The 24,029-nt window shown below is 52.1% G+C and overlaps 1 protein-coding gene across 3 annotated transcripts; it reads left to right on the top strand.

The window, feature by feature from the left end:
* Nucleotides 1–1,882: 1,882 nt before the first annotated feature.
* U2AF1 (U2 small nuclear RNA auxiliary factor 1) lies at nucleotides 1,883–15,327 on the top strand. Of its 3 annotated transcripts, XM_072807117.1 has the most exons (9): nucleotides 1,925–2,020; nucleotides 5,618–5,705; nucleotides 8,656–8,722; nucleotides 9,563–9,629; nucleotides 12,974–13,023; nucleotides 13,201–13,299; nucleotides 13,866–13,999; nucleotides 14,090–14,182; nucleotides 15,041–15,327. In XM_072807117.1, exons 5-9 carry the CDS (start codon nucleotides 12,994–12,996, stop codon nucleotides 15,186–15,188), a joined length of 504 nt encoding a protein of 167 aa, XP_072663218.1. In that variant the 5' UTR covers nucleotides 1,925–2,020; nucleotides 5,618–5,705; nucleotides 8,656–8,722; nucleotides 9,563–9,629; nucleotides 12,974–12,993; the 3' UTR covers nucleotides 15,189–15,327. The 3 variants fall into 3 exon arrangements, with proteins under 3 accessions (XP_072663216.1, XP_072663217.1, XP_072663218.1); XM_072807115.1 differs by lacking the exon at nucleotides 8,656–8,722 and having other exon boundaries at nucleotides 1,883–2,020; XM_072807116.1 differs by lacking the exon at nucleotides 9,563–9,629 and having other exon boundaries at nucleotides 1,883–2,020.
* The last annotated feature ends 8,702 nt before the right edge of the window (nucleotides 15,328–24,029 follow it).

The raw sequence follows: 24,029 nt of genomic DNA, 5'->3' as shown, positions 1-24,029 counted from the left end.
TGGGGACGGGGCCTCTCCTGGGGGGACAGTGTGGACGGGCCCTCTCCTGGGGGGACAGTGGGGACGGGCCCTCTCCTGGGGGGACAGTGGGGACGGGCCCTCTCCTGGGGGGACAGTGGGGACGGGCCCTCTCCTGGGGGGACAGTGGGGACGGGCCCTCTCCTGGGGGACAGTGGGGACGGGGCCTCTCCTGGGGGGACAGTGTGGACGGGCCCTCTCCTGGGGGGACAGTGGGGACGGGCCCTCTCCTGGGGGGACAGTGGGGACGGGCCCTCTCCTGGGGGGACAGTGGGGACGGGCCCTCTCCTGGGGGACAGTGGGGACGGGGCCTCTCCTGGGGGGACAGTGTGGACGGGCCCTCTCCTGGGGGGACAGTGGGGACGGGCCCTCTCCTGGGGGGACAGTGGGGACGGGCCCTCTCCTGGGGGACAGTGGGGACGGGGCCTCTCCTGGGGGGACAGTGTGGACGGGCCCTCTCCTGGGGGACAGTGGGGACGGGCCCTCTCCTGGGGGGACAGTGGGGACGGGCCCTCTCCTGGGGGGACAGTGGGGACGGGCCCTCTCCTGGGGGGACAGTGGGGACGGGCCCTCTCCTGGGGGACAGTGGGGACGGGGCCTCTCCTGGGGGGACAGTGTGGACGGGCCCTCTCCTGGGGGGACAGTGGGGACGGGCCCTCTCCTGGGGGGACAGTGTGGACGGGCCCTCTCCTGGGGGGACAGTGGGGACGGGGCCTCTCCTGGGGGGACAGTGTGGACGGGCCCTCTCCTGGGGGGACAGTGGGGACGGGCCCTCTCCTGGGGGGACAGTGGGGACGGGCCCTCTCCTGGGGGACAGTGAGGACGGGGCCTCTCCTGGGGGGACAGTGTGGACGGGCCCTCTCCTGGGGGACAGTGGGGACGGGGCCTCTCCTGGGGGGACAGTGTGGACGGGCCCTCTCCTGGGGGGACAGTGGGGACGGGCCCTCTCCTGGGGGGACAGTGGGGACGGGCCCTCTCCTGGGGGGACAGTGGGGACGGGCCCTCTCCTGGGGGGACAGTGGGGACGGGCCCTCTCCTGGGGGACAGTGTGGACGGGCCCTCTCCTGGGGGGACAGTGGGGACGGGCCCTCTCCTGGGGGGACAGTGGGGACGGGGCCTCTCCTGGGGGACAGTGTGGACGGGCCCTCTCCTGGGGGACAGTGGGGACGGGGCCTCTCCTGGGGGGACAGTGGGGACGGGCCCTCTCCTGGGGGGACAGTGGGGACGGGGCCTCTCCTGGGGGACAGTGTGGACGGGCCCTCTCCTGGGGGGACAGTGGGGACGGGCCCTCTCCTGGGGGACAGTGGGGACGGGGCCTCTCCTGGGGGGACAGTGGGGACGGGCCCTCTCCTGGGGGGACAGTGGGGACGGGCCCTCTCCTGGGGGGGGACAGCGAGGATGCCCCGCTCCCTCCCCCGCCGCCGCCTCCTTCCGCGGCGGGGGACTTCCGCGCGCCCCGGGCCCGCACCCCGCACCCCGCCGCCGCCCCGGTCCCTGCGCAGCCCGGTCTGGGGTCTCCTGCGCTGGGCCCCGCGCACCGGCCCGGCCCTCCCGACTCCAGCCCCGCGGGCAGCGCGCGAGCCCAGGGGTCGGCCCGCACCGCCCGCTCCCGCTCCCGCTCCCGCTCCCGCTCCCGCTCCCGCTCCCGCGCACAGGGCGCCCGCCCGGCCCGCAGCCTCTCCCCGCCGCCCCCCGCGCCGGCTTCCGGGGGAGGAGAACGCGGAACGGGTCGGGGGGGACGGGGGCGGCCGCACGCAGCGCGGGCTCCGGGGCCGAGGGGGCGGCGCCTCGCCCGCGCCAAGCCCCGCCCACGCGCAGGCAACGCCTCTCCCGATTGGGCAGCGCCGCCAGGCCGTCGGGGCGGGGCGAGCGTCGTCGCGTCCGGGTGACGTCTCCCGCGGGCGTCGGGCAGGGTCGGCGGCGTCGGCAGCGGCGGCGGCGGCGGCGGCCGGTGGGAAATGGCGGAGTACTTGGCCTCCATTTTTGGCACCGAGAAAGACAAGTGAGTGGGAGCCGCCCGGCGGGCTCCGGGGCGGGGGCGAGGGGGCGGGCGGGCGCGGGCGGCGGCGGGAGGCCCGGGCGGGCGGGGGGGAGGGGCGCGGCGGCCCTTCCGGCCTCGGGAGCCGCGCGCCGCCGCCTCGTGGGCGCCCGGGCGGGCGGGCGGGCGATGGGTTTCCGCTGGGCGGCGCGGCCTCTCCCGCCGGGGGTGCTCTGCGGCCCGGCCCGTCTGGGGGCGCCCCGGGCCCGCGTCCCGCCGCCGAGCCGTCGCGGGTCGCGCCGAAGTTGTCCACGGGAACCGGCCCCCGCCCCCCGCTTGGGCCCCGAACGCGGCTGCGGGCCGGCGGCCTTGGACAGCCCGGGGCCCGGCTGCTCGGGGCCGCGTCCGCCCCGCGAGCCTCGGCCTGGACGCGGCGGGTCGGGAGGACCCGTGAGCTCGGCCCGCAGCTTTGAACGCGCTCGGACCTGTGATTCCAGCATCGAGAGAAACGCGGGGTCCCTCCTCGCCGTCCCCCCCACCTCTTTTTTTTTTTTTTTTTTTAAGGTTGCATGCCTTTGCTACCCGGTTGTTGGGTTAAAAGCAAAAAGCAAAAAAAAAAAAAAAAAAAATTTGGATTTTGATCTTGGAGGTTTTAATTCCCGGTGCGCTGGCGGAAGTTTGGACTCCAGGGTAAATGTCTTCATTTAGGAGCATAACTCTTATTTGGAAACCTACTAAAGACTAGACTAAGCTGCGGCTCGGTCTGCATTTTGGAGAAGTAGTTAAGGGTGTTGGGATTCTTCTGGGCTGTACCTTGATGAGGGCTCTTGATGATCCAGCCCTCGGTTTGTTATAATGTTGTAAAACCACTTTTTGTTTTTCTTTCTTTCTTTTAAGATTTTATTTATTCATTCATGAGAGAAAGAGAGAGACACAGGCAGAGGGAGAAGCAGGCTCCATGCAGGGAGCCCGACATGGGACTCGATCCCAGGACTCCAGGATCACGCCCTGGACCAAAGGCAGACGCTAAACCACTGGGCCACCCAGGCTGCCCTAAAACCACTTTTTCAAACACGGGTTTTTTTTAATTCTATCTTACAGATTTTACTTTATTTTTAAAAGATTTTATTTATTCATGAGAGAGAGGGAGAGACACAGGCAGAGGGAGAAGCAGGCCCTATGCAGGGAGCCCGATGCAGGACTCTATCCCAGGTCTCCAGGATCAGGCCCTGGGCTGAAGGCAAATGCTCAACCGCTGAGCCACCCGGTGGCCCTTTAAAGATTCTATTTTTAAGTAATCTCTACACCCAGCGTGGGGCTCAAACTCAGAAACCTGAAATCCAGAGCCACGCACTGCTCCGCCGACTGAGCCAGCCAGGGGCCCCTGAAACCCTTTAAATTCTTTGTCTTCCAGGATGCAGTCTGTCCTGTAAAACATCTTGTGTTTGGAAGAGGGGGTTATATATTTTAGTGACAAAACCATGTGACGTGATCATTAGTCGTGGTCACTCCAGAAACACTATTGAGTCCATCTCTGATGACTTAAAGATGAATGAAATTTGGGTCTTGATCTCCAGGAACTGGAGGGGCGGTTGTATGTCGGGAAAGGGAAATTAAAGTTAGATGCACCGATGTGATGCTTTTTAAGCACTGTGGACGGGGCTCAGAGGAGGAAGCTACCTGTAAACATCACCCTGAATGAATGGGCCAGCTCTGCTGGAAAGAGCCTTCTCGGAGTGTAGAATGATTAGGAAGATGCGTCAGTAACTTCCTCCCTGAGCTTGTAATAGTGTGGGCCATGACTTGTAGTCCATAAAGTTTTTTTCCTTATTCTTGTAAAAAGTTACATCAGATGGTGCCTTCACTGTACTCTGCAGAACTTTTAGAGGTTTATTCCGATTAACCTTTTTTTATATATTCCTGATGTAAGTAACCACATTTTAGCCTACTAAAGCCGAATTGTAAAAGGCTTTAATTCAGAAACTTGATTATTTAATCTGTTACTCGTCTCATTTCGGGGAGATTTGTGGGGTTTTAGTTTCCAGGACACAGTATCAATGCCTAAAAAACAAAGATGATGATTCTTGCTAACGTTTCCCCCCGCCCCCCCAAGCTATAAGTAAAATGTAGGTGTGTGCCAATTAAAAAGATTTAGGTAGTCCTACATTTGAACTTATGGTCATTTTCTAAATTCAAGCAAGGTTGGTCCTCTAATATCTTCTCTGTAATGGTCACTTTTTTAAAAATCTCTTTTATTTCAGTGGTTTAATAAGCGGATTGCTAAAAGTTTATTACTAGGACAGCTTTGACTGATATACTAAATTCTAATCAAGTGCTATGAAATTAAAGCCATTTCTGAAAGTACAGAAACAAAGATTGTTTTAATTATGTAGAATAGTTGGGTGTTGTTCAGGCGGGGGTTTTGCCCATTCTGAGGTATTTTTAAAATAAGCTCTTAATTTTCAGGTGATTTTCTGAAGATGTAAATTATGTATTCAAATTATACGTGAAGTAAGACTTAAGGATAAGTTTGCAAATGCGTAATTTTCCTCCCCTGGTAAATTCAGACTTTTCCATGCTTATTGATACCTGATAAATTGGTGGCTAATTGATCTTTGCAGACCATCAAATTTTAAGACCCTTTGATTCTAACTCTGGATTGACTGTCTGAACGTAGAGCCCTTGCTAAAAAAATTGAACCTACGAAGTGACCCTCCCAAGTCTGCAAATCTAGCTTTGAGTGGTGCTCATCCAGTAAGATTTCATGACCCATCACAGATCTGAGCCATCTGACATTGCTGTCACGGTGATGGCTGGATTGCTAGTTTTGATTTGATCTGGATCATCCAGGTATTTGAACGGTCCTAAGGGAGAGCTTTGTGATACAGACAGGAGGTGGCCTTGTGTAGGAACAAGCAGATGAGTTCCCCTGATAGCTTGTGTCAGTGTATTGAAACCAGGAGACTGCCGTACTTCAGACCTGTGTTTGGAAATTTCCTGTTGGTCTGGCGTCATGAACGAGAGAACATGGACTTTGTTTTAGTGAGAGATTGCATTTAATGAGCACTAAGTATGAAGTGTACACATGGCATGTGATTCTTGGAACAAAGCCAGCTTGGCATTTTCCTCATTTTACAGGTGGCTCCTGGGACCAGGAGAGGTGGGGTGACTTGCCCAAGCCCAGGTAGCTAGTGGCAGAGTCAGAATCTCAACCCTCACTGTGCTGTGTTGGTGTCCTCAAGAGAGAATTTCATCATGGAACGCTAGAGAATAGATATGTTTTGAATTAAATTTAGTTTTAAGCTTAAATATTCCATTAAGAAGAAACAGCAGAGCAGAGCAAGTAGTTGAGAGTGGAGTGGCTTTGGATGGGGGGGTGTCTGGGGTGGAGTTAGAGCACTCTTCATTGAAGGACTAACGTATTTGTCAGAGGCAGATTGAGGGGAGGGTCACCCAGAAATGCTGCTAGGAAGGGGAAGGGACCTGCTACCCAAGAAAACTGTATGTCTGTGTTTTCTCAGAGCAAAAGAAAAGTAGTTCAGAAGCATATGTGATGTTGACGTATTTACATCTGTTTGATGCCTTCCCAGCAAAATAATCAGCTCTTATTTTCCCTTACAGAGTCAACTGTTCATTTTATTTCAAAATTGGAGCATGTCGTCATGGAGACAGATGCTCTCGGTTGCACAATAAACCGACCTTTAGCCAGGTTTGTTTTTTTCTTTCTTTTTTCTGTATTCATGCAAATTATCAAAACTTCATGTACTTTACAGAGGCAGTTAATGCTTTTCCATGTATTACATAGGACATTTTTTTCTCTAGTAGTTTTAGTCTCCATTGTGTTTGTATGTTGTTCTGTTTAAATGAGAATGAGACCAGTGAACCACCCCCAGGGAGGAGGTCTGCAAGACAGGTCCTTCTTCCGCAGGTAGAGAAGCTTTTTACAAAGAAGTGATTAATGTTTGCTTGTTGGCTGTGACTGGTCTTTGCCGCCTTGCCACCCCTTCTCCCCTCTCATAGACGTGGGTCCAGTGGGGGCAGCCTCGCCAGCGTGGACTTAGCCTTGTTTTCCTGGCACCGATTGAAGCCAAGTGGGCTTTCTGCAATTTGCTCTCTCCAGGCAGCAGAGACGGACAGAGCCACCCACAGGGGTGCTTGTGCCATTCTCAGCACATGCTCGGGTTCCCCAGTAGTCCTGGGTGTGCCCCCTCTTGCAGATGCCCAGGTGAGGGGTTAGCCATGACATCATGTCATAGAAACATTAAAAATGAAACTTAACATTTGAAGATGGGCATTTACCTTCAGTTATTTGTAGCCGGTCTATTTGGTTGGTTGAGAGGTGCCTGTTAGCTTGGGCTTAGGTCGTCCATTGTGAGTTTAGATCAATCAGAAATTGTAGATTTTTTGGTTGGCTTTGTTTGTTAACTGAAGAACAGGTGGGATTTGCATCCTACAGGTGATCACTGAGGAGTTAGGGGAAAAAGCACCTGTAATAGGAACAGGAAACTTCTGCCCATGTTTATCTGGATATTTAGACTTTGAAAAATTCTAGTCTTTCCAGACTGAGGACTTAAGTTCCTTCCCACTGGTGGTGACATCTGAGTGAGCATCCTCTGAATCATTGGGTAGCTATTGTGTGTAGCCCCTGGAAGCTGCCAGACCCTGCCTCTGAGCTCACATCATCCTGTTCACGTGTTCTTGAACTTCTGCCAGAACAGATGTTTACATTTTACTATAAGTATTTAGGAAAATCAGCCAATTGCTGTAGGAAAGAGATATTTGTATTTTCTAATTTAAGCCCAAAGAAAACCCCACAATATGTTTTAGAAACATATGTAATATGTTTTTAGAAGAGGGGTGATGGCTTCCTCTCCCCCATTATTCCACTGACACAGCATGGTTAGTATAACAAGAACCTATCTTTAATTTAGGAGAATACGTCTCTTTTTTGAATCTCAGAATATTGTAGATATTGCTGTAAACCTTACTGCAATTTTTTTTTAAGTGGCTTGATTTCTGAACTAAATCTCCCCAGCTAAGCCAGTGATTATAGATTGGGCAGTTAACAAACATCTTACGTGTCCATTGAGATTTTTGATTCTGTGGGTTATTTCCAGATGTGCCAAGTGTTGGGCTGAGAGAGAAGTGATCCTGGTAGGAAAGTTTTCTTTAAGCTATCCAGAGCCATTTGGTTTATTTTCTGTGTGAATCACTGATACCTCAGAATGTTAATGTGAAGTTAATCTGAGTACTTTGGATCAAGAAGAGGCAGCGATTCCATTAACGTTGGGGTCAGTTCTATGTGTTCACCTGAGCATCTCATTGTTACGGGCTTGGTTGGTTTCAGGCAATCCTGACCCCAATTATAATGGAATTGCAATGCCCGCTCTGGGTATAGTTTCCTTCACTAACCAACCACTGCCAGATGACCCGAGCAAGACCTATAATGAATTCCTTGTTGAATATTTGGGCTCTGTATAGCTTTCTGTCAGAGTTGTTAGGCTTACTGGTGATTCCCATTGAAAACTGAGTCAAGTCAGCTTTGGGAAACAGCCGAGGCCAAGATAAGTTGACCTGGGGCAGTACTTGGTGGCTGGGGGAAGATGCAAGGCTCTGCAGGAAGGGGTGTGTGTGTGTGTGTGTGTGTGTGTGTGTGTGTGTGTGTGACCATCATGTACATGGTCATGGCCTGGCGGTTGATGTTTCTCCCGTGTGGGTTTCCCCATAGCAGACCTTTGGGGTGTGCCCACACAACTTCTTCCTTTAAATGTAGCTAGAAACGGAACTGCAGGTTTTGTAAAGCCACTCACAAAACTGCTGTGGACCTGTGTTGTTGAGACTAAACATTTATTTTTCTGAATCATGCAGTATATTGGTTCAGCTTGTAAAACTCAGTGTGGGTTTCTTTTTAAGCTTCTTGCAGTGATGTGGACGTTAAGATTCATGTAATATATTAGCCTACTAACTTAAACATGGTTTGTTTTTTCAGACAACTTGATTTTAAGAAGAACGGTACAATGTAAGGTTTCAAGTCTTCCTGATCCAGTTTAAAGCACAAGGGCTAAAAGGATTTTTTTCCCTTAAAAGAAGGATCGGAAAAGAACAGATGTTTAAGCTATTGTATTATGTAAACAGAGGTCCCACCAAGCAAACAAATGTGGGATAGGTGTCCATGACAGTCAGGACACCCATTTGGTGCGCCTGTTTCCTGTGAGACCAGACAGCTTGATGGACTGCATACAGTTGACTTACGCATTTGGTTTTCCCAAAAAATAAAAAAAAAATAAAAATCATTTTGTGTGGGGAATATGATTAGCATGTGAATTTTTCAACATCTTAGTGTCTGCTAGCTTGGAGTATAAGAAAACCGTTAGTTTGCTATCATTTATTTTGCATTAAAACGCTGGAATAATGTGGGACTACTGAAAAAATGGCTACAGTTTCTTCCTGGTTGCTGGCTAACTTGACCTAAGTCACTGCTCACACTCTGTTTTCATAATATGATGGTTTGGGTGTGCTCTTCAGAGGACAAGTGTCTGACTTGTGGGAAACAGACAAGCAAGCGTTGAGCCATTTGCAAACAAGTTGTCTCTTTGCAATTGTCTAATACATGCACAGCAGCCAGTAGAATTCCCCTTTTTATTTTTTTTTCCCCGCAGACCATCTTGATTCAAAACATCTATCGTAATCCCCAAAACAGTGCACAGACGGCTGACGGCTCACACTGTAAGTCCCACAGTTGGAGAAATTTTTTTAAAACAATGGTGTTAAAGAGCCCACTCTTAATTGAGACAAATACTGTTGGCTTCTGAGCTGCTGACGTAGAGCTGTTGCAAACAGGACAAGGTGCTGGAAGGCCTTGGTACCTACGGCAAGAACCTGATACTTGGCCACGTTCAGGAGGCTGTCCGAGGCAAGGGCTCTGGGGAGGCCTCTTCCCTGGGTTGACGTTTGTTAACGAGAGGGAGGGGGTCTGTCCATGTGACACTTGACAGTTCCCAGCCAAACACTGGTCTTTCCAGTGCCTGAACCCCTGGCCTTTATTAAGTTCTTTCTGTAAAGGTAAAAATCTTAGGAATGTTTAGGAATCAATAAGGTAAGTTGCCCAATAAGTGTGGGTTTTATTTCACCATTACAATTTTTCCTCTAGGAAGTGGAGATTTCATGATATGTAATTATTGTATTTCTCTGCTCTCATGGTTTTTGTCATCAGTTTATGCAGGCACTTTCTCAGCTCATGAAGTTTTCTGTAATAGCGAAGACCATTTTGGTAGTAACCTGCCAAGTTGCTTGCACTCGTAACTGGGTTGGAACTTGGAAATGGGGAATCTTTGCGTCCCGTGAACAGAAATACAATATCAGCATATCATGGGATCTCTGTGACGTTGCAGTGTTAGGGTGCTCCAAGACAGCCACCAACTAAGAGAAAAACCTCTCTGCTTCGAAAGAAAATAACTTGCTCTTTTTTCAGCACTGAGTCTTGACTGAAGTGATCGCCACAGGAAACCGGTTAAGTGTTTAAATTTAATTTTCCATAATATAAAGTTGTTGCGTTTTGTATTTCAGACCATTGCCCTCTTGAACATTTACCGTAACCCTCAAAACTCTTCCCAGTCTGCTGACGGTTTGCGCTGTAAGTTCATACAAGTTCCTTCCCTGGTTCCCTGGGCTTGCGTGTCAGAGCTCAGTGTCAGCTCCACCTGGTCTGCCGCTGTAGTGTCAAGGACGGCCTTTCACTAGAGGTGTCGAGAGCTTGTGTCCCACTGACCCCATGGAAACCTCTGAGATTTGAACTCCTGCCCACTTTTTAAGAAACAAAAACTGACCAGAAAGGATACCCTCCCTGTACGATAGCTTGGAGCTGCTGCTCTTGCTACCTTGACCGTCATCCCAGGGGAGAATATACTTGGAGTTAAATGTGCAGCTGTGTTCTTCCCCTCTTAAGAGCAATAGTATCCGAAAGTTTCTCTCACGTTAAAAAGCAGTATCCTGAAATTATTTTTGAGGTTTTATGTCTTATCAGACTTTTTCTTGAACTCCATTCTGGAGCTCATGCTTTTATTGTAAGAGCATTGTTCTGAGAGTGTTTCCCAGTGAGGATCTTCCGAGTTGCACGGACTCCTCTGAGTTTTCCTCAACGCCAGCCCTATGCCGACTCAGTCTTTAACCAAAGTCCTTTACGTAGCTTTCTGCAACTTGGAGAAGCTAGCTTACTACGTGTGGAAAAGAAAAGGTGTACTTGGTGGGGAGATGGAGCTAGTCTGGGCATTTAGTAGACCCTGCTCGTTTCTCCCTATGTTGAGAAATAGTAAATTTAAGTTACAAACGTTGTGTTTCCTCAGGGGTAGTTTTTCAAGAACAGGATCCATATTAGTATCCCTGGAAGTTTCGAAAAGCTAAAATTTAGATTTTATGGCTCTTGAGCCGTGGAATGAATTCAGTCATCTGGATACATTGAAAGGATCATCCTGGACTCCTACTAAAATCAAGGGGTCCAAACCAAACAGCTTCTCATTTTCTAGTTTGTTTTGAAGCTGCAAAATGTAATAGAAAATGCTGTCCACAGGTGCCCCTGAATAGCCACAGACCTAAGTCCCACACATCCTTGGCCCACGGCTCCTCAGCTCATAGGGCAGTCTACACCGCCCGCTCGGGCCACCCTCTTTGTGCGGCTGTGTGAGTGCACAGTGCACGTGTCTGTGTGGGGGAGGGCTGGGAAGGTTCTCCTGCCAACACACCGTGTTTCTCCATGCCGTGCTGACCTGATAGCAGATCATTTGTTTCCCTGAATCTGATGGCAACAGGATTTACGGGTAGCCCTTGTTTTAAAATACTTGGTTTTGCTTTGTTTTTTAAAGAAACAAAATCAATAGGTGGAGGGAAGTACTTACATATGGACTTATTAAATAATTTTCGTAACAGCCCTGCCCTGGGGTAAAACGAATGAGAGGTTGACGATTGAGTAATGACAATTAATCATTCTTTGCCCTGATCGTTTACTTGGGGACTGCGGATGCTTCGTTGACAAAACAATGTTGGATTAGTTTTCTTCGTGTCTTTACCTGCGATTCACAGTGCTCTTGTTGTGCGTATGCTACATAATAAAAGTTGAGCTGTACCAAATATTCCGATTATGGGCTCCAGATTCTACAAATTAAATGAAGTTCTGATCAATTTAGGTAGAAAATCCATTTAAGCTGATGAACCTGCAACAGAGCCTTCGAGTAAATTTCAACCAGCCGAGTTCATCAGTTTCCTAAATTTACAACTTTTTAACATGCCCTTTCGTGTATAGAAGTATGAATCCCAGTTGAAGAAAGTTTCTGTGAGAAAACTAGGTATCTTCAGGTGGTATTATGTAAGATCCATGGAGTCATGTAGATGACTTTGCAGTTGACCAGTGTCTTAATCACTCATCTCTGTCCTGCCCTAGTTATATGGTTGACTGGAGATTTTTAACCAGAGTCTAGAAGATAAAATATGCCCACTATCGAGCATTTTCAAATTGAACTTCCCAGAAGTCACTAAGGTACAATGCTGTTCTCCAGGGAGAGAATTAGAAATACCATGACTACAACAGTCTTTGAACCACCACCAGAGCCTGACTCAACAGGGCTAGCACTTTGAGCATGCAAATGTCTTTTCTCCTCATTTTTTTCTGATGTGAGAAGGGAATGTAAAGATTAAAATCTGCCCTTTGGAATGGGCATCTCTTCTCCCGACTACTACTTCTTAAGAACTTGATTTGCCCGAGGAAGGAGGTCATGTCCACGATAGCTTTTAAATTGTACCGGGCTGTCAAGAGGAGTAGTTGTTGCCTAATGCAGTCAAGAGGTTTTGGGTTCTAAAGCAAGCTGGGTTCCCCCGGAAATTCAAAAATAACTAAGATGGCAGGAATCACCCCTCCTACCCCCTCCCATGCATTAGAAAGTAAATGTCAGTCATTCTCAGAATCAAAAGATAAAGTTTTCCAGGGAAACTGCCCCAGGCAGCATGGTGGATACATCCGCGTGCCTCTGCCCCAGTGCCCTCGCCGCCTGATGAGGCTGGGCTGCCGGTCCAGGACTGTGGTCGGGGAGGGGACAACTGAACAGTAAGCTGGCCCAGCCTTGAAGCCACTCGGCCTTGGTAGGCTCCGTGATCGGGCTGTATGGGACACTGGTTCATTGACATGCCAGCTTTGTGATTTCTCAGGTTTAGGTAAGAGAATTGTAGAATTTGAACGGTAAAATTTGGTAGAATGATAATGAGGGTAGAATGTAAATTTGGAAAATCTGCCCACACAGTGGACATGATTGATTACACTTAGTGCATGTGCATTATGAAGAATAAACTTGATGGGAATAGTTATGGAATATAAAATAAGAATGCTTCCTTCAGCAAAGCATTGTAACTTTCCCTTTATTCAGAGGCATTCGAACTACTGTAATTGAACTTGGTAATTATCCTACTGAGTCTTTATTTATCGTCATTTGGGTTTTAATCGCATCAGAAAGAATTTTATAATAGCATTGTGTGGCTGCTAATCTGTAAGAAATTAGTCAGGAACATTAGCTCTTAATCACGTACCCTGATTTCAGCTTTTATTTTAGCCTGTTAAAGAGGAAAAAATCAGTGTGATTCCTTGGCCTCTATTTTAAATCATAAAAGGAAGAAAATTTTCATTTAAAAATTTCTTGAGGGTAAACTTTTTCCTTAACACTTTCTGAAAACGTGGCCCTTTGATGCTGATTAAAACTTGCTGTGATTTTAATAGCCAGAACTGAGACCGTCATAGGGGGCATTTAAAAACTTCACCACACTTTAAAATTTTTAACAATTGGCTGTCACGCAGTATCTTCAGTGCTCCAGTAGAATGCAGCTCTGTTGTGTTTCCTCTCTAGACAATCTAATGTGTGTTACTGTAGCAGTTTGAGTTAAACGCAGCGTTGTCTTTAAGGCTCCGTCTCTAACCAGCAAGGTTTCTGTTGTTCATAGGTGCCGTGAGTGACGTCGAGATGCAGGAGCACTATGATGAGTTCTTTGAGGTGAGATACTATTTGACAGTGACCAGCCTGTTCGCCTTCTGTATCCCTTTGCAAGGAGTTAAAATACGTTCCTATTCATAGATATGCTTAAATGGGAGTTATGTGCAGGTGGTACTTTAAGTATCTCTTGAGCCTTAAATTACTGTGTCGTCTCCCCCCCCCCCCCCCCCCCCACAGGAGGTTTTTACAGAAATGGAGGAGAAGTATGGGGAAGTCGAGGAGATGAATGTCTGTGATAACCTCGGAGACCACCTAGTTGGGAACGTGTACGTCAAGGTAGGAACAGACTGACAGGTGGGAGTTCTGTCTCTTGACTGATGCAGACTAAGGAGCGAAGACCGCCTACCTTCGGATGTTAGAACTTCAAAGTTCTGAAAGCTCGCTGCTAGTCATGAATGTTAATGCACTCAGTCCTTGGCTGGCCAGAGCCTGGGCATGACAGCAGCCGTGGGTGCCGGAGGGATGGATGGGACACCACAGTCACCGCACTTCGGTGTTGGGGTTTTCATCGCTGTTGCTGACGGGCTGTCTGGATGCAGGAGAAGTTGGTTTATATGTGTGGTTTCTTGTCCCCCCCCCCTTTTTTTTTTTTAAGCCCCCATGGCCCACACAAATCATCGCATTTGCTCTTTTAACTGATCGAAAGCCTAGGCTGTGTGTGTCTGATCTCAGACCATCACAGAATTATGTGATCCGATTGCAGATAAAGATAGTCTGTCTTTAAATTTGCTGTGCAGCAGCATCCCACTATATTTTGCCCCCGTGAAGGTGTCACGTGTATTTGGAGAGGAGGTCTTTCTGGGTGAGTGTGGGCAGCAGGCATCTCTGCTTCGTTTTTTCAGTTTCGCCGAGAGGAAGACGCGGAAAAGGCCGTGATTGACTTGAACAACCGCTGGTTTAATGGGCAGCCAATCCACGCTGAGCTCTCCCCGGTGACTGACTTCCGAGAGGCGTGCTGCCGCCAGTACGAGATGGGGTAGGTGACGGCGCAGGTGCGGGGCCCGCGGGAGGGCTGGCGGGGGACTAGCAGGCAGCGCGCGGCATGGTGGCCTCTGCTTCCCCGCAGGGAGTGCACGCGGGGCGGTTTCTGCAACTTCATGCACCTGAAGCCCATTTCCAGGGAGCTGCGGCGGGAGCTGTACGGGCGCCGGCGCAAGAAGTGAGTACTTCCCACAGCCTTCTCTTGCCTCCTGGCGCTTTCTGTTCTGGAAGGTACTTTATCAAGTAAAGCATGCCCTGAGTGTAAAAGTCACTGTTTGGGACATAGTATGTATTTTCAGGTATGAAATGTACTCTTAAAAGAATATCCCACATTGTCCTGCGAGCCCTTGGGACCTGCGTGAGGGGGAGGCAGTCCAAGTGGGTTCGTGAGCACAGGGTTTATCCCTCAGCATAACTTCATGTGCTGCGTGTTTCCTCTGGGGGCTCCCATTTGGTGCCCGTTTGCTTTGGGGGCAGGGAGCGTGGGCGGAATCGGGCAGGGTCCCATGTGTGGTCCCGGTGGTGAAGGGCAGCCTGCGGTGCCACAGAACAGAGAGTGAGCCCGGAAGTCAGGAGAGGCATCTTATCCCGCCTGGCTGAGTTCTGACCCCAGGGCTTCTCGCCCCCCTCCTGGGAAACAGGTCCCAGGAGATGTAGGGCTTGTTGGTGATTGTTTCATTGTCAACAGAAAGCATGGGAGAAGACGAGCCCTGCCCTCCGTGCCCCAGAGCCCAGCGGGGGAGGGGCCGGGGCCTGATAACAGCTTCGGGGGGTGTCAAACAGCCCCCGACCCTTGGAGCTGGCATCCTGGAAGCACAGGCCATGGAGGGTCACCTGCCTCATGATCCTGACAAGCTGGCTTTCTGCCCTGGCCTCTGGGTGCACGTACAGCGTGGGTGTGCAGTTTCGTGGGAGCGATTTCCCTTTATTGGTGCCATCCACTCGGCGGGATACAGTATTCGGAAGCGTTAATCATTGTGAGATACCGTTGGATGCTTTGCTTTGGATGACACAGTTTTGTTTTCTTTGGTTGCAGGCATAGATCGAGGTCCCGGTCTCGGGAGCGTCGCTCTCGGTCTAGAGACCGTGGTCGTGGCGGCGGCGGTGGTGGCGGCGGCGGCGGTGGGGGACGGGAGCGTGACAGGAGGCGGTCGAGAGACCGTGAAAGATCTGGGCGATTCTGAGCCATGCCGTTTTTACCGTATGTCTGCTAGACAGTGTTGTAGTTGATTGACCAAACCAGTTCATAACGGGAATTTTTTTTAAAAAACAACAAAAAAAAACAAAGATGGGTTTCTGAATAAAATTTGTAGTGATACAGTATCCTTGGTGTAACTTATTTCTTGTGGAAAGTCACTCACTCCCTCTCCCTTGCTTGGCAGCCACGCACGTCTCCGTCCTGGAGGTGAGGATTAATACCCGTCAGTGACTGGGGTAGAAACGAAGCCATGGTTTCAGACTCAGGCTGAGACAGACACCCCCACCTGTTAACCAGTTACCTCCATGTTCACTGGTGACCCAGCATTTCTCCGCTGAGGCTCCCAGAGAGCCGGGGACGGGGGGGCCTGGGGTCACAGGAATGACTGCTAGCTCGGTAGGTACTTGCGGCAGGGACACCTCCGGAGGCCCCATCGTGTTCCACTTCTCTTACCAGGAGAGTCTCCAGGTGGCCTAAACCGGGCTGTGCCCAGAGCTCACGAGAGCTGGCGGTGCATCCCCTGACGGCTGCGGTGACGTGGGCTCGGTGTCCGATGGTGCAGGGCCGTGCCAGTGACGACAGCCATTCGGGTACTGGGGTGTGACATCTATGGCTGTCCGCTTGGTCCGGGCCCACGCACACCTCGGCCAGGGACACTTCTCAGGAGGTTGCCTTGTAGGGCACGCCACCCCTGGGTGCCCACATGGGGGCCTGGCTGTCCCCTGGCTCTGGGGCTGGGAGCACCTGCTGGTGCTGGGGGAACAAGGGTCCGTCCGGGTCCTGCCTTTGTAGTGTGGGAGGAGCCCCCCGGCTGTAGCAACAGCACACGGGCACCCAGGAGAAAATCCTACTTACCTGGCGAAGGGGGGGGGTTGGTTTTGTTTTATGAACATCTAATTTTATGTGATGAAATTTTTTAAAGTTCTAATGGCAACGTTCTGTTCAAGTTCAGTCTGTGTCAAAACCAGTTCTGTATCTGTGGTTATGGGCAGATGATTTGGGATGAATTGGCAGCAGTTCTCAGTTGGTCTAGGAAGCTATGTTTGCGTCACCTTTCTGCACACTCCCGAGCGTCAGCAGTAGGACTTAAGGTTTATCTGCCCAAGTTTGGTCAGAGTTGTAGAGATGATTGGGTAATTTCCACTATATGTAAATGGAGGGAATGTGGCAAACATTTTGATTTTTTTATTTGTTGATTTTATTAGCGCGCAGGAGGAGGGGAGGGCAGAAGGAGAAGCCGGCTCCCCGCTGAGCAGGAGCCCGATGCGGGACTCGATCCCAGGACTCTGGGATCATGACCTGAGCCGGAGGCTGACGCTTCACTGGCTGAGCCCCCAGGCGCCCCAAGGACAAGCAAGTTCGCCGAGGTTTTGTGTAGCTGGTAATCAGACAACTTGGGACTGGAACCCAGTAGGCGCCGCTATTTTGTATTTCTTAACCAAGGTTAGAATCCCCCCTTTCCTGTAAAAGTTGTTAAAACACACAGAAATCCCACCACAAGTGCCTTTAAACATCACCACTGACGTAACATAACCCGGGAATCCTGCGCCTCGGGTGGGAGGCCCTGGGGGCGTCTGGCCTCCGCTTCCCAGCACAGTGTCCCCGTGTCTACCGGCGACTGTGGCGGCGCCCACACACACCCCGGGCCCGTGGGGATTTCTGTGGGAAGGGAAAGAACGCCCCTGAAGTCATGGTGATTTGTAAGGAGTCTAGGCCCAGGAGAACGCTAAGAGGTTTCTTGTCCTGAAATCGTGCCGAGGGGCGCCCGGAGGCTCAGCGGTGGAGCGCTTGCCTTCAGCCCAGGGCGTGGCCCGGGGTCCCGGGATCGAGTCCCGCATCAGGCTCCCTGCATGGAGCCTGCTTCTCCCTCTGCCTGCGTCTCTACCTCTCTGTCTCTCGTGAATAAATAAATTAAAAATAAGTATATATTTTTAAAAAATGAGTATCGTGCCAGGTGTTCAGACTGGAACCACACGGAGAGCAGGAGCCGCAGGCAAGCTGTGCTCTCACGCAGGCCGCCCGGCGGTTGGTTCTCTCGCTAACTTGAAGCCCGTGTTTTGCGTGCCCTCGACACGGGGCCCTAACTCACCGGCTCGCTGTGTGTGTAGTAGGCAACACTCCTAAAAGGTTTCTCACGGGGGGACGGGGTCACCTATGCCTGCAAATTGCTCAAAATTCACTTTTGAATGAGCTCCTATTAGAGAAAGATGGGTGACGTGATTGCAGCGTCTACACTAAGTGGTTAATTACCTCGTCACCATTCGTGATGTTCAGGGTTCCTCATTTACCGAAAGGGGATACAACTGCAAATGATTCCTAAAAAGTAAGGTCTTGATTCACTGCACGAACAGGATAGAACCACACGTTCGCTTCTGGAACAGACAGGCCGTCCCAGGGGTGCAGGGTGACTCGGGGCCGTCCCAGGGGGCATGGGGTAACTTGGGGGGCCATCGCAGGGGGCGCACCTGTAGCCCAGCACTGCCCAGACACGGGGCTTTTCCCAAAGACACGGCCCTGATCCGCGTGGGAGTCTTCGCTTGTGATTTGCCAAGTGAGACCGTTTCAAATGCTCTTGTCAAATTTCACCATCATTTCATGAAAGAAACAGCATTTTAATTTTTTATTATGGAAATTCCCAAACACGCAGAGACGTCGAGACCGTCAGGAAGCCCCAGACGTGTGAGCTTGGGAGCTTTCGGTGTGCGGCTCCGGCCTGTGGACTCCGCCACGCGGCAGCGGCAGGAGAGGGTGCCCCGGGTCCTCGGCTGGGCCTCCCCACGGTGTGGGTGCCCCAGGCTCGGCCGGCACCGCCCATAGGGGGCACCGAGTGGGCCGGCTCAAGGAGAGGCCCAATGGCACTTAGGCTCCTCAGCTGCGCCTCGGGGTGAGACCAGGGCTCTGAGAAGTGGGCGTCGATGGAGAGGGGGCTCGGGGACCGGCGGCTGCAGACAAGCCCCTGGGATCGAGCGCCGAGCTCCCCGGGAGACGTGGAGATGAGACACTCTGGGGACTGGAAGTGGGAGGCAGTCTGGGTCACGGAGGGTCACGGAGGTCCAGCCCCTCCTCGCCGGTCCGAACAGGTGCGGGGCTTTGGGGCAGCCCGGACATGGCAGCGGTGGGGGGACCTCGTGGGATCGGGCTGTGTCCCGGGTCACACACCACCTTTCGAGAATTGAGGAAACCGCCTTGGTGATTGACCGCTGTCCCAGGGCACGTGGTTGCACGACGCTGCCAACGCTGCCTGTGTCTCTGCCTCTCTCTCTCTCTTTTTTCTCTGTGTCTCTCATTAATGAATAAATAAAATCTTAAAAAAAATCAAAATCAATATGCCACCGTGAAGTGGGATTTGTCCTTGGGGTTCCAAGGTGAATGACACGCTATCAGGTACCTGTTTGCTTACGTGGTGTGTCTGGCCTCCCCACAGGGCTCTTCTCTTCCCAGAGGAAGCCACTCAGCAGCTGCGGTCCCTCGGTTGTCACCAGCTCCTTAAACCCGCTTCCTTAAACTTCCTTAAACACGACAGTGTCCTAGGGTTTTTTTTTTTTTTAAGATTTTATTTATTTATTCATGAGAGACCCAGAGAGAGGCAGAGACACAGGCAGAGGGAGAAGCAGGCTCCATGCGGTGGCGGGGAGCCCGATGTGGGACTCGATCCCGGGACCCCGGGGTCACACCCTGGGCTGAAGGTGGCGCCAAACCACTGAGCCCCCCCGGGCTGCCCTATGTCCCCAGGTTTTAAGTTTTCCAGAAACGGAACCGTTACGTCTGACTTGCCTTGCTCTGGCCAGGCTGCTTCTCAGCGCTCAGTGTGGCTTGGACACAGCGGACTTGCCGTCTGCAGCCCGAGAGAAGGGAGCGGGGGAGCGGCGCAGGGCCGCGGTGGCTGCAAGAGCGGGAGGCGCAGGAGGACGCCCCCGGGCGGGGCGGGGCAGGCGGAGGAGTCTCTGCTGGGTGCACCCGGATCCCTATGGGCACCCCTGACGCCTCGGCTCCCTTCCTACTCACCGCGTGTCCACCCCGGGAGCTGTGGTCCTTGCTGGGGACCGGCAGGGGGCAGTCCCCGCCGGGCCGGAGTGTGGGCGGCCGCAGGCTCAGGGAGGGCCGCTGGCTGGCCCCGCAGGCCCCGCTCAGGACGGTGCTGGGGTGGGGGAGCCGGGGGGAGCGCCCACGGAGGCGGGCGGCAGCAGCTGGCACAGCCCGTTGAGGGCACACCGTGCCGGAGGGAGTGGGGGGACATCCCGCAGGGCCCGGGGGCCCAAGGACGGGTTTGCACGGGGGGGGGGGGGGGGGGGGGGGAGCGATCTGATTGATGTGTTTGAGGTCGCGCCTCAGGCGTGTGGACAATAGACCAAGGCCCGGCGGGGTGGCCGGGGCAGCGGGGGGCGGGGGGGCAGCTCAGGTCTGGGGGGCACAGCGGTTGAGTCCGGGGGAGGCCGCTCCAGTTTGGGTCGCTGAGGCTCTCCTGGCGGGCGCGGGCTCATGCTGTGGCCCCTCAGCCACTCAGCCTCCCGGGAGGCACCTGTTCCAGGCTTGGCCCATTTTTATACAAAATGAAACACTGTCTTTTTCTTCTGTGTCACGGGAGTTGGTGACACGTGGTGCACAGAGGCGGCCGTGGTCGATGGGCGCTGCGGGTGCTTCTCTGGCCCGAGGCTGGCCTCTCCCCGCTCAGGGCTGTCTCTGGAACTTAATCGGGTCCCAGCGTATCAGCCTTGGGTCTGCGGACAGTGTTTTCTGGCCCCCGTTTGCGGGATCTTCCCCCCCAGGTTCCCGCCGATAATCTTTGCCATAAGCTGGGTGGTCTTGCCCTCTTCACGTTGGGTCCGTGGCTCACAGCGGCTGTGTGGCGTGGGGTTAGCTACGGTTCCGTGTGCACATCGTGTTGCTCCAGCACCGTTTGGAGGTAAAAAACCACCACCTCGGGCAGCCCGGGGCCTCAGCGTTTTAGTGCCGCCTTCAGCCCAGGGCCTGATCCTGGAGACCCGGGATCGAGTCCTGCGTCGGGCTCCCTGCATGAAGCCTGCTTCTCCCCCTGCCTGTGTCTCTGCCTCTCTCTCTCTCTGCCTCTAATAAATAAATAAAATCTTTAAAAAAAAAAAAAAAAAAAAAAAACACCTCTTCCGTGCCGAGGCGAGGCGTGCCCTTGCACACACCGAACAAAACAGCACAGCATCCGTGGTGTGACCTTGGGACCGCTCGCCCGAGGCTGAGTCACCATCCCTGTTCCAGGGCCTCTCCCGCCACCACTGCTCCTGTGATGGAAGCGTTTCCCCCGGACAGTCCTGAGGCCCACCGGGTGCTGCCTTCCGTGCAGGCTGTTCTAGGAGCAGCAGGACAGGCCCGAAAATCGAGCCACTGCGTGTCTGCAGAGCCCATCAGGAGAGGTGCCCGGCCCAGCCTCCGTCACACCCGTACCCGTGCCTTGCCATGGGTCCCCACAGGACGGATGACTCATAGGCATGCACCGGGGCAGGGGGGGAACTGCCCTCCGTCCCCGTGGGACGTACCGTTGGAGCACAGGAGCTCTCCCCCGAAGCGGGGCCCCCATCTCAGCACACGCCGCATCCTTTGGCTCAGAAGATGCCAGGAGCGCCCAGGTGTACTTGGCTCACGCGCAGCTGGATAAATCCACGCCCACTGGATAAATACACTCAGGCACCTGCTTCAAATCCCAGCTCTTTTTTTTTTTTTTTTTGTTTTAAACAAGTGAAATCATATGAAATTGCCATTGTTTGTAGGTCGAATAAGGTCACACATCAGCAGTCTGACGTGGTTCAGCCTGACGTCCCAAGGTTGGGCTGCTTGCCTGGCGGGAGGAGCGGGCCGGGTGGCGGGGACAGGCGGAGGCTGGAGGTGGAATCCTGGTCCGGAGGCCGGCCCTGCCCGGTCAGGTGACGATGAAGCAGCGGGCACCCCCTCAGGCCGCCGTAGGAGTCTCTGCTCACGCGGGTGCGGGTCCTGAACAGCGCGGCGCACCTGCTGGCAAGTGGGCGCTGGGAGCACCGCGGCGGTCCCCGGAGGCAGTGCGTGGGCCACGCCGGGAGGGACGGGGAGAGGGGCCCAGCCCCCTAGGCCTGCTTTACAAAGCCAAGAGCTGGCAGGGAGTGTAAAAAGTTGTGAGTTTAAGACTCACACGCTGAACGTGACAAATCACTGTTGAAAGAGGGTGGACCCGCTCTGTCCTTGAGCTGGGACAGCCACCTTCTCCCGCCGTGGGGAATCCGCTCTCGGGCTCCTCTGGCCTCCGCAGTGGGGCTGGCTTCCCTGGGACTTCAGCCTGCAGATGGCAGACGGTGGGACTGCTCAGCCTCCACGACTGCGTGAGCTCATCCTTCTGCGTGAGCTCATCCTTCATAGTAGAGCTCTTTCTACATATTTATAAGAAGAAGGAAAGAGAGAGAGAGAGACAGAGAGAGAGAAAGGGAGGAAGAAAGAAAGGAAAAAAATAAAGGAAAGAGAAAGAAAAAGAAGAAAAGAGAAAAAAGAAAGAAAAAAGGAAAGAGAAAGTAAAGAAAAAAAAGAAAGAAAGAAAAGGAAAGAAAGAAAAAGAAAGAAAGAAAGAAAGAAAGAGAAAGAAAGAAAGAAAGAAGAAAGAAAGAAAGAAAGAAAGAAAGAAAGAAAGAAAGAAAGAAAGAAAGAAAGAAAGAAAGAAAGAAAAAAGAGAGAACTCAAGGAAATAGACATCCTGGGGCACCCGGGTGCCTTCAGCTCAGGTCACGATCTCAGGGTCCTGGGATCGAGTCCTGCACCGGGCTCCCTGCCCAGAGAGGAGTCAGCTTCTTCCTCTCCCTCTGCCCCCACCCTTGTGCTCTCTCTCTTTCAAAAATAACTAAAATCTTAAAAAAAAAAAAAAGAAATAGACATCCCATGTTCACAGACCAGGAGACTCACTCCCCACATCCAAAGGAGTAACAGCCGGGAATACACTTAATTAAGGAAGTGTAGGACTTGTACGCTGAAAATTACAAAACATCGCCGAAAGACATTAAAGACCCACGATGGGTGCCCGGGGGGCTCAGCAGTTGAACATCTGCCTTCAGCTCAGGGTATGACCCCGGGGTCCTGGGATCGAGTCCCACTTCGGGCTCCCCTCAGGGAAACTGCTTCTCCCTCTGCCTGTGTCTCTGCCTCTCTCTCTATGTGTCTCTCATGAATAAATAAGATCTTTTTTAAAAAATAAGGACCCAAATAAACAAAGTCAGCCTGTGTTCACAGATCAGAATATTTACCAGTGTTAAGACGTCAGTACTCCCCCACGGCCGTCTGCAGATCCGAAGCAGTCCCTACCACAACCCTAACGGCCCTCTTGCAGAAATGGAAAAGCTGACCCTAACATTCATGGGGAATTTTATTTATTTTTTTATTTTTTTAAAGATTTTATTTATTTATTCATGAGAGACACAGAGAGAGGCAGAGACACAGGCAGAGGGAGAAGCAGGCTCCATGCAGGGAGCCCGATGTGGGACTCGATACCGGGTCCCCAGGGTCATGCCCTGGGCTGAAGGTGGTGCTAAACTGCTGCACCACCTGGGCTGCCCTCATGGGGAATTTTAAAGGATCCTAAATAGCCAAGAAGATCTCAAAAAACCAAGTTGGAAGATTTGTATTTCCTGATTTCAAAACTTACTCCTGGGATCGAGTCCCCCGTCGGGCTCCCCACAGGGAGCCAGCATTCTCCCTCTGCCTCTCTGTGTCTCATGAATAAATAAATAAAATATTTCTTTAAAAAAGAATTAAAATCCTGAAACACTTTGAAGACAACCTGGGGACGGTTTTCATGACTTGGATTTGGCACTGGTTTTTTAGATCCGATGCCAAAAGCACAAGTGACAACAGGAAAAATACACGTAAATTGGAGCTTATCAAAACTGAGGAATCGAAGCACTTTTGTGCAAGACACACCATGGAGACAGTGAAAAGACACCCCACAGAATGGGAGGAAATATCTGCAAACCCTGTCATGGGTGCAGTATCGAGAATATATACAGAACTCCTAACCACTCAGTTGTTGAAGACGACCCAGTTTAAAAGGGGTCAAAGGATCCGAATAGACAGCTGCCGGAGAAGATGGACAAGTGGCCGATAAGGGCTTCTTGCTGTGGTGATAAGAATGTCCTAAAAGTGACTGGTGATAGTTGTGCGACTCTGTGAATACACCGAAAGTCACCCAACGGTCCACTTCAAATGGGTGATTGTACAGTGTGGGAACTGCAGCAATACAGCTTACAAATAAAATGTTGTTGGGACAATACATGGCATTTATTTTTACTATTTAAAATAGATATTGTCAAAAAATAAAATAGATATCATATGAATTTCCTGAATCAAGGAAGAGAAATACAGGTTATTTATCTCTGTTATGGAGATGAATACCATAAGGATAAAAAAAAGGTGGGGGGAACGCCCAGGGGGCTCAGAAGTTAAGCGTCTGCCTTTAGCTCAGGGCGTGACCCCGGGGTCCTGGGATCGAGTCCTGCATCGAGCTCCCCACAGGGAGCCTGCTTCTCCCGCTGCCTGTGTCTCTGCCTCTCTCTGTGTCTCATGAATAAATAAAATCTTAAAAAATAAAAAATTTAAAAAATGGCCAAAGAGATTGGCTCTGAGCCCTGGAACTGGGGTGGGCAGAGGCCAGAGGCTGCCCTGCCCCGTGGGGACAGTCTCTCTGCGTCCTGCACCTAGAAGACCCCCATCTCCCGATCCCACCTCCCCAGAACGACTCCCACCTTCCTCGGGCCCCTGCTCCTCCATGAGCTGCACAGCCTTCTGCAGCCCTGGGGGTCCTGGGTGCAGTGGCAGGAAACACCCGCCCAGCACCACCACCAGACAC

This window comes from Canis lupus, chromosome 30, assembly GCF_048164855.1.
Source record: "Canis lupus baileyi chromosome 30, mCanLup2.hap1, whole genome shotgun sequence".
NCBI classification, from domain to species: domain Eukaryota; kingdom Metazoa; phylum Chordata; class Mammalia; order Carnivora; family Canidae; genus Canis; species Canis lupus.
Note: the sequence above shows the minus strand (reverse complement) of the source record. Positions and strands in the feature narration are given on the sequence as shown.

Bases quoted from the DNA above. Each gene is read 5' to 3' on its own strand.
- U2AF1 (XM_072807115.1), top strand. From the start codon at position 1,977: ATGGCGGAGTACTTGGCCTCCATTTTTGGCACCGAGAAAGACAA. The intron at 2,021-5,617 runs GTGAGTGGGAGC...TTTCCCTTACAG, and splicing joins TTTGGCACCGAGAAAGACAA to AGTCAACTGTTCATTTTATT. The intron at 9,630-12,973 runs GTAAGTTCATAC...TGTTGTTCATAG, and splicing joins GTCTGCTGACGGTTTGCGCT to GTGCCGTGAGTGACGTCGAG.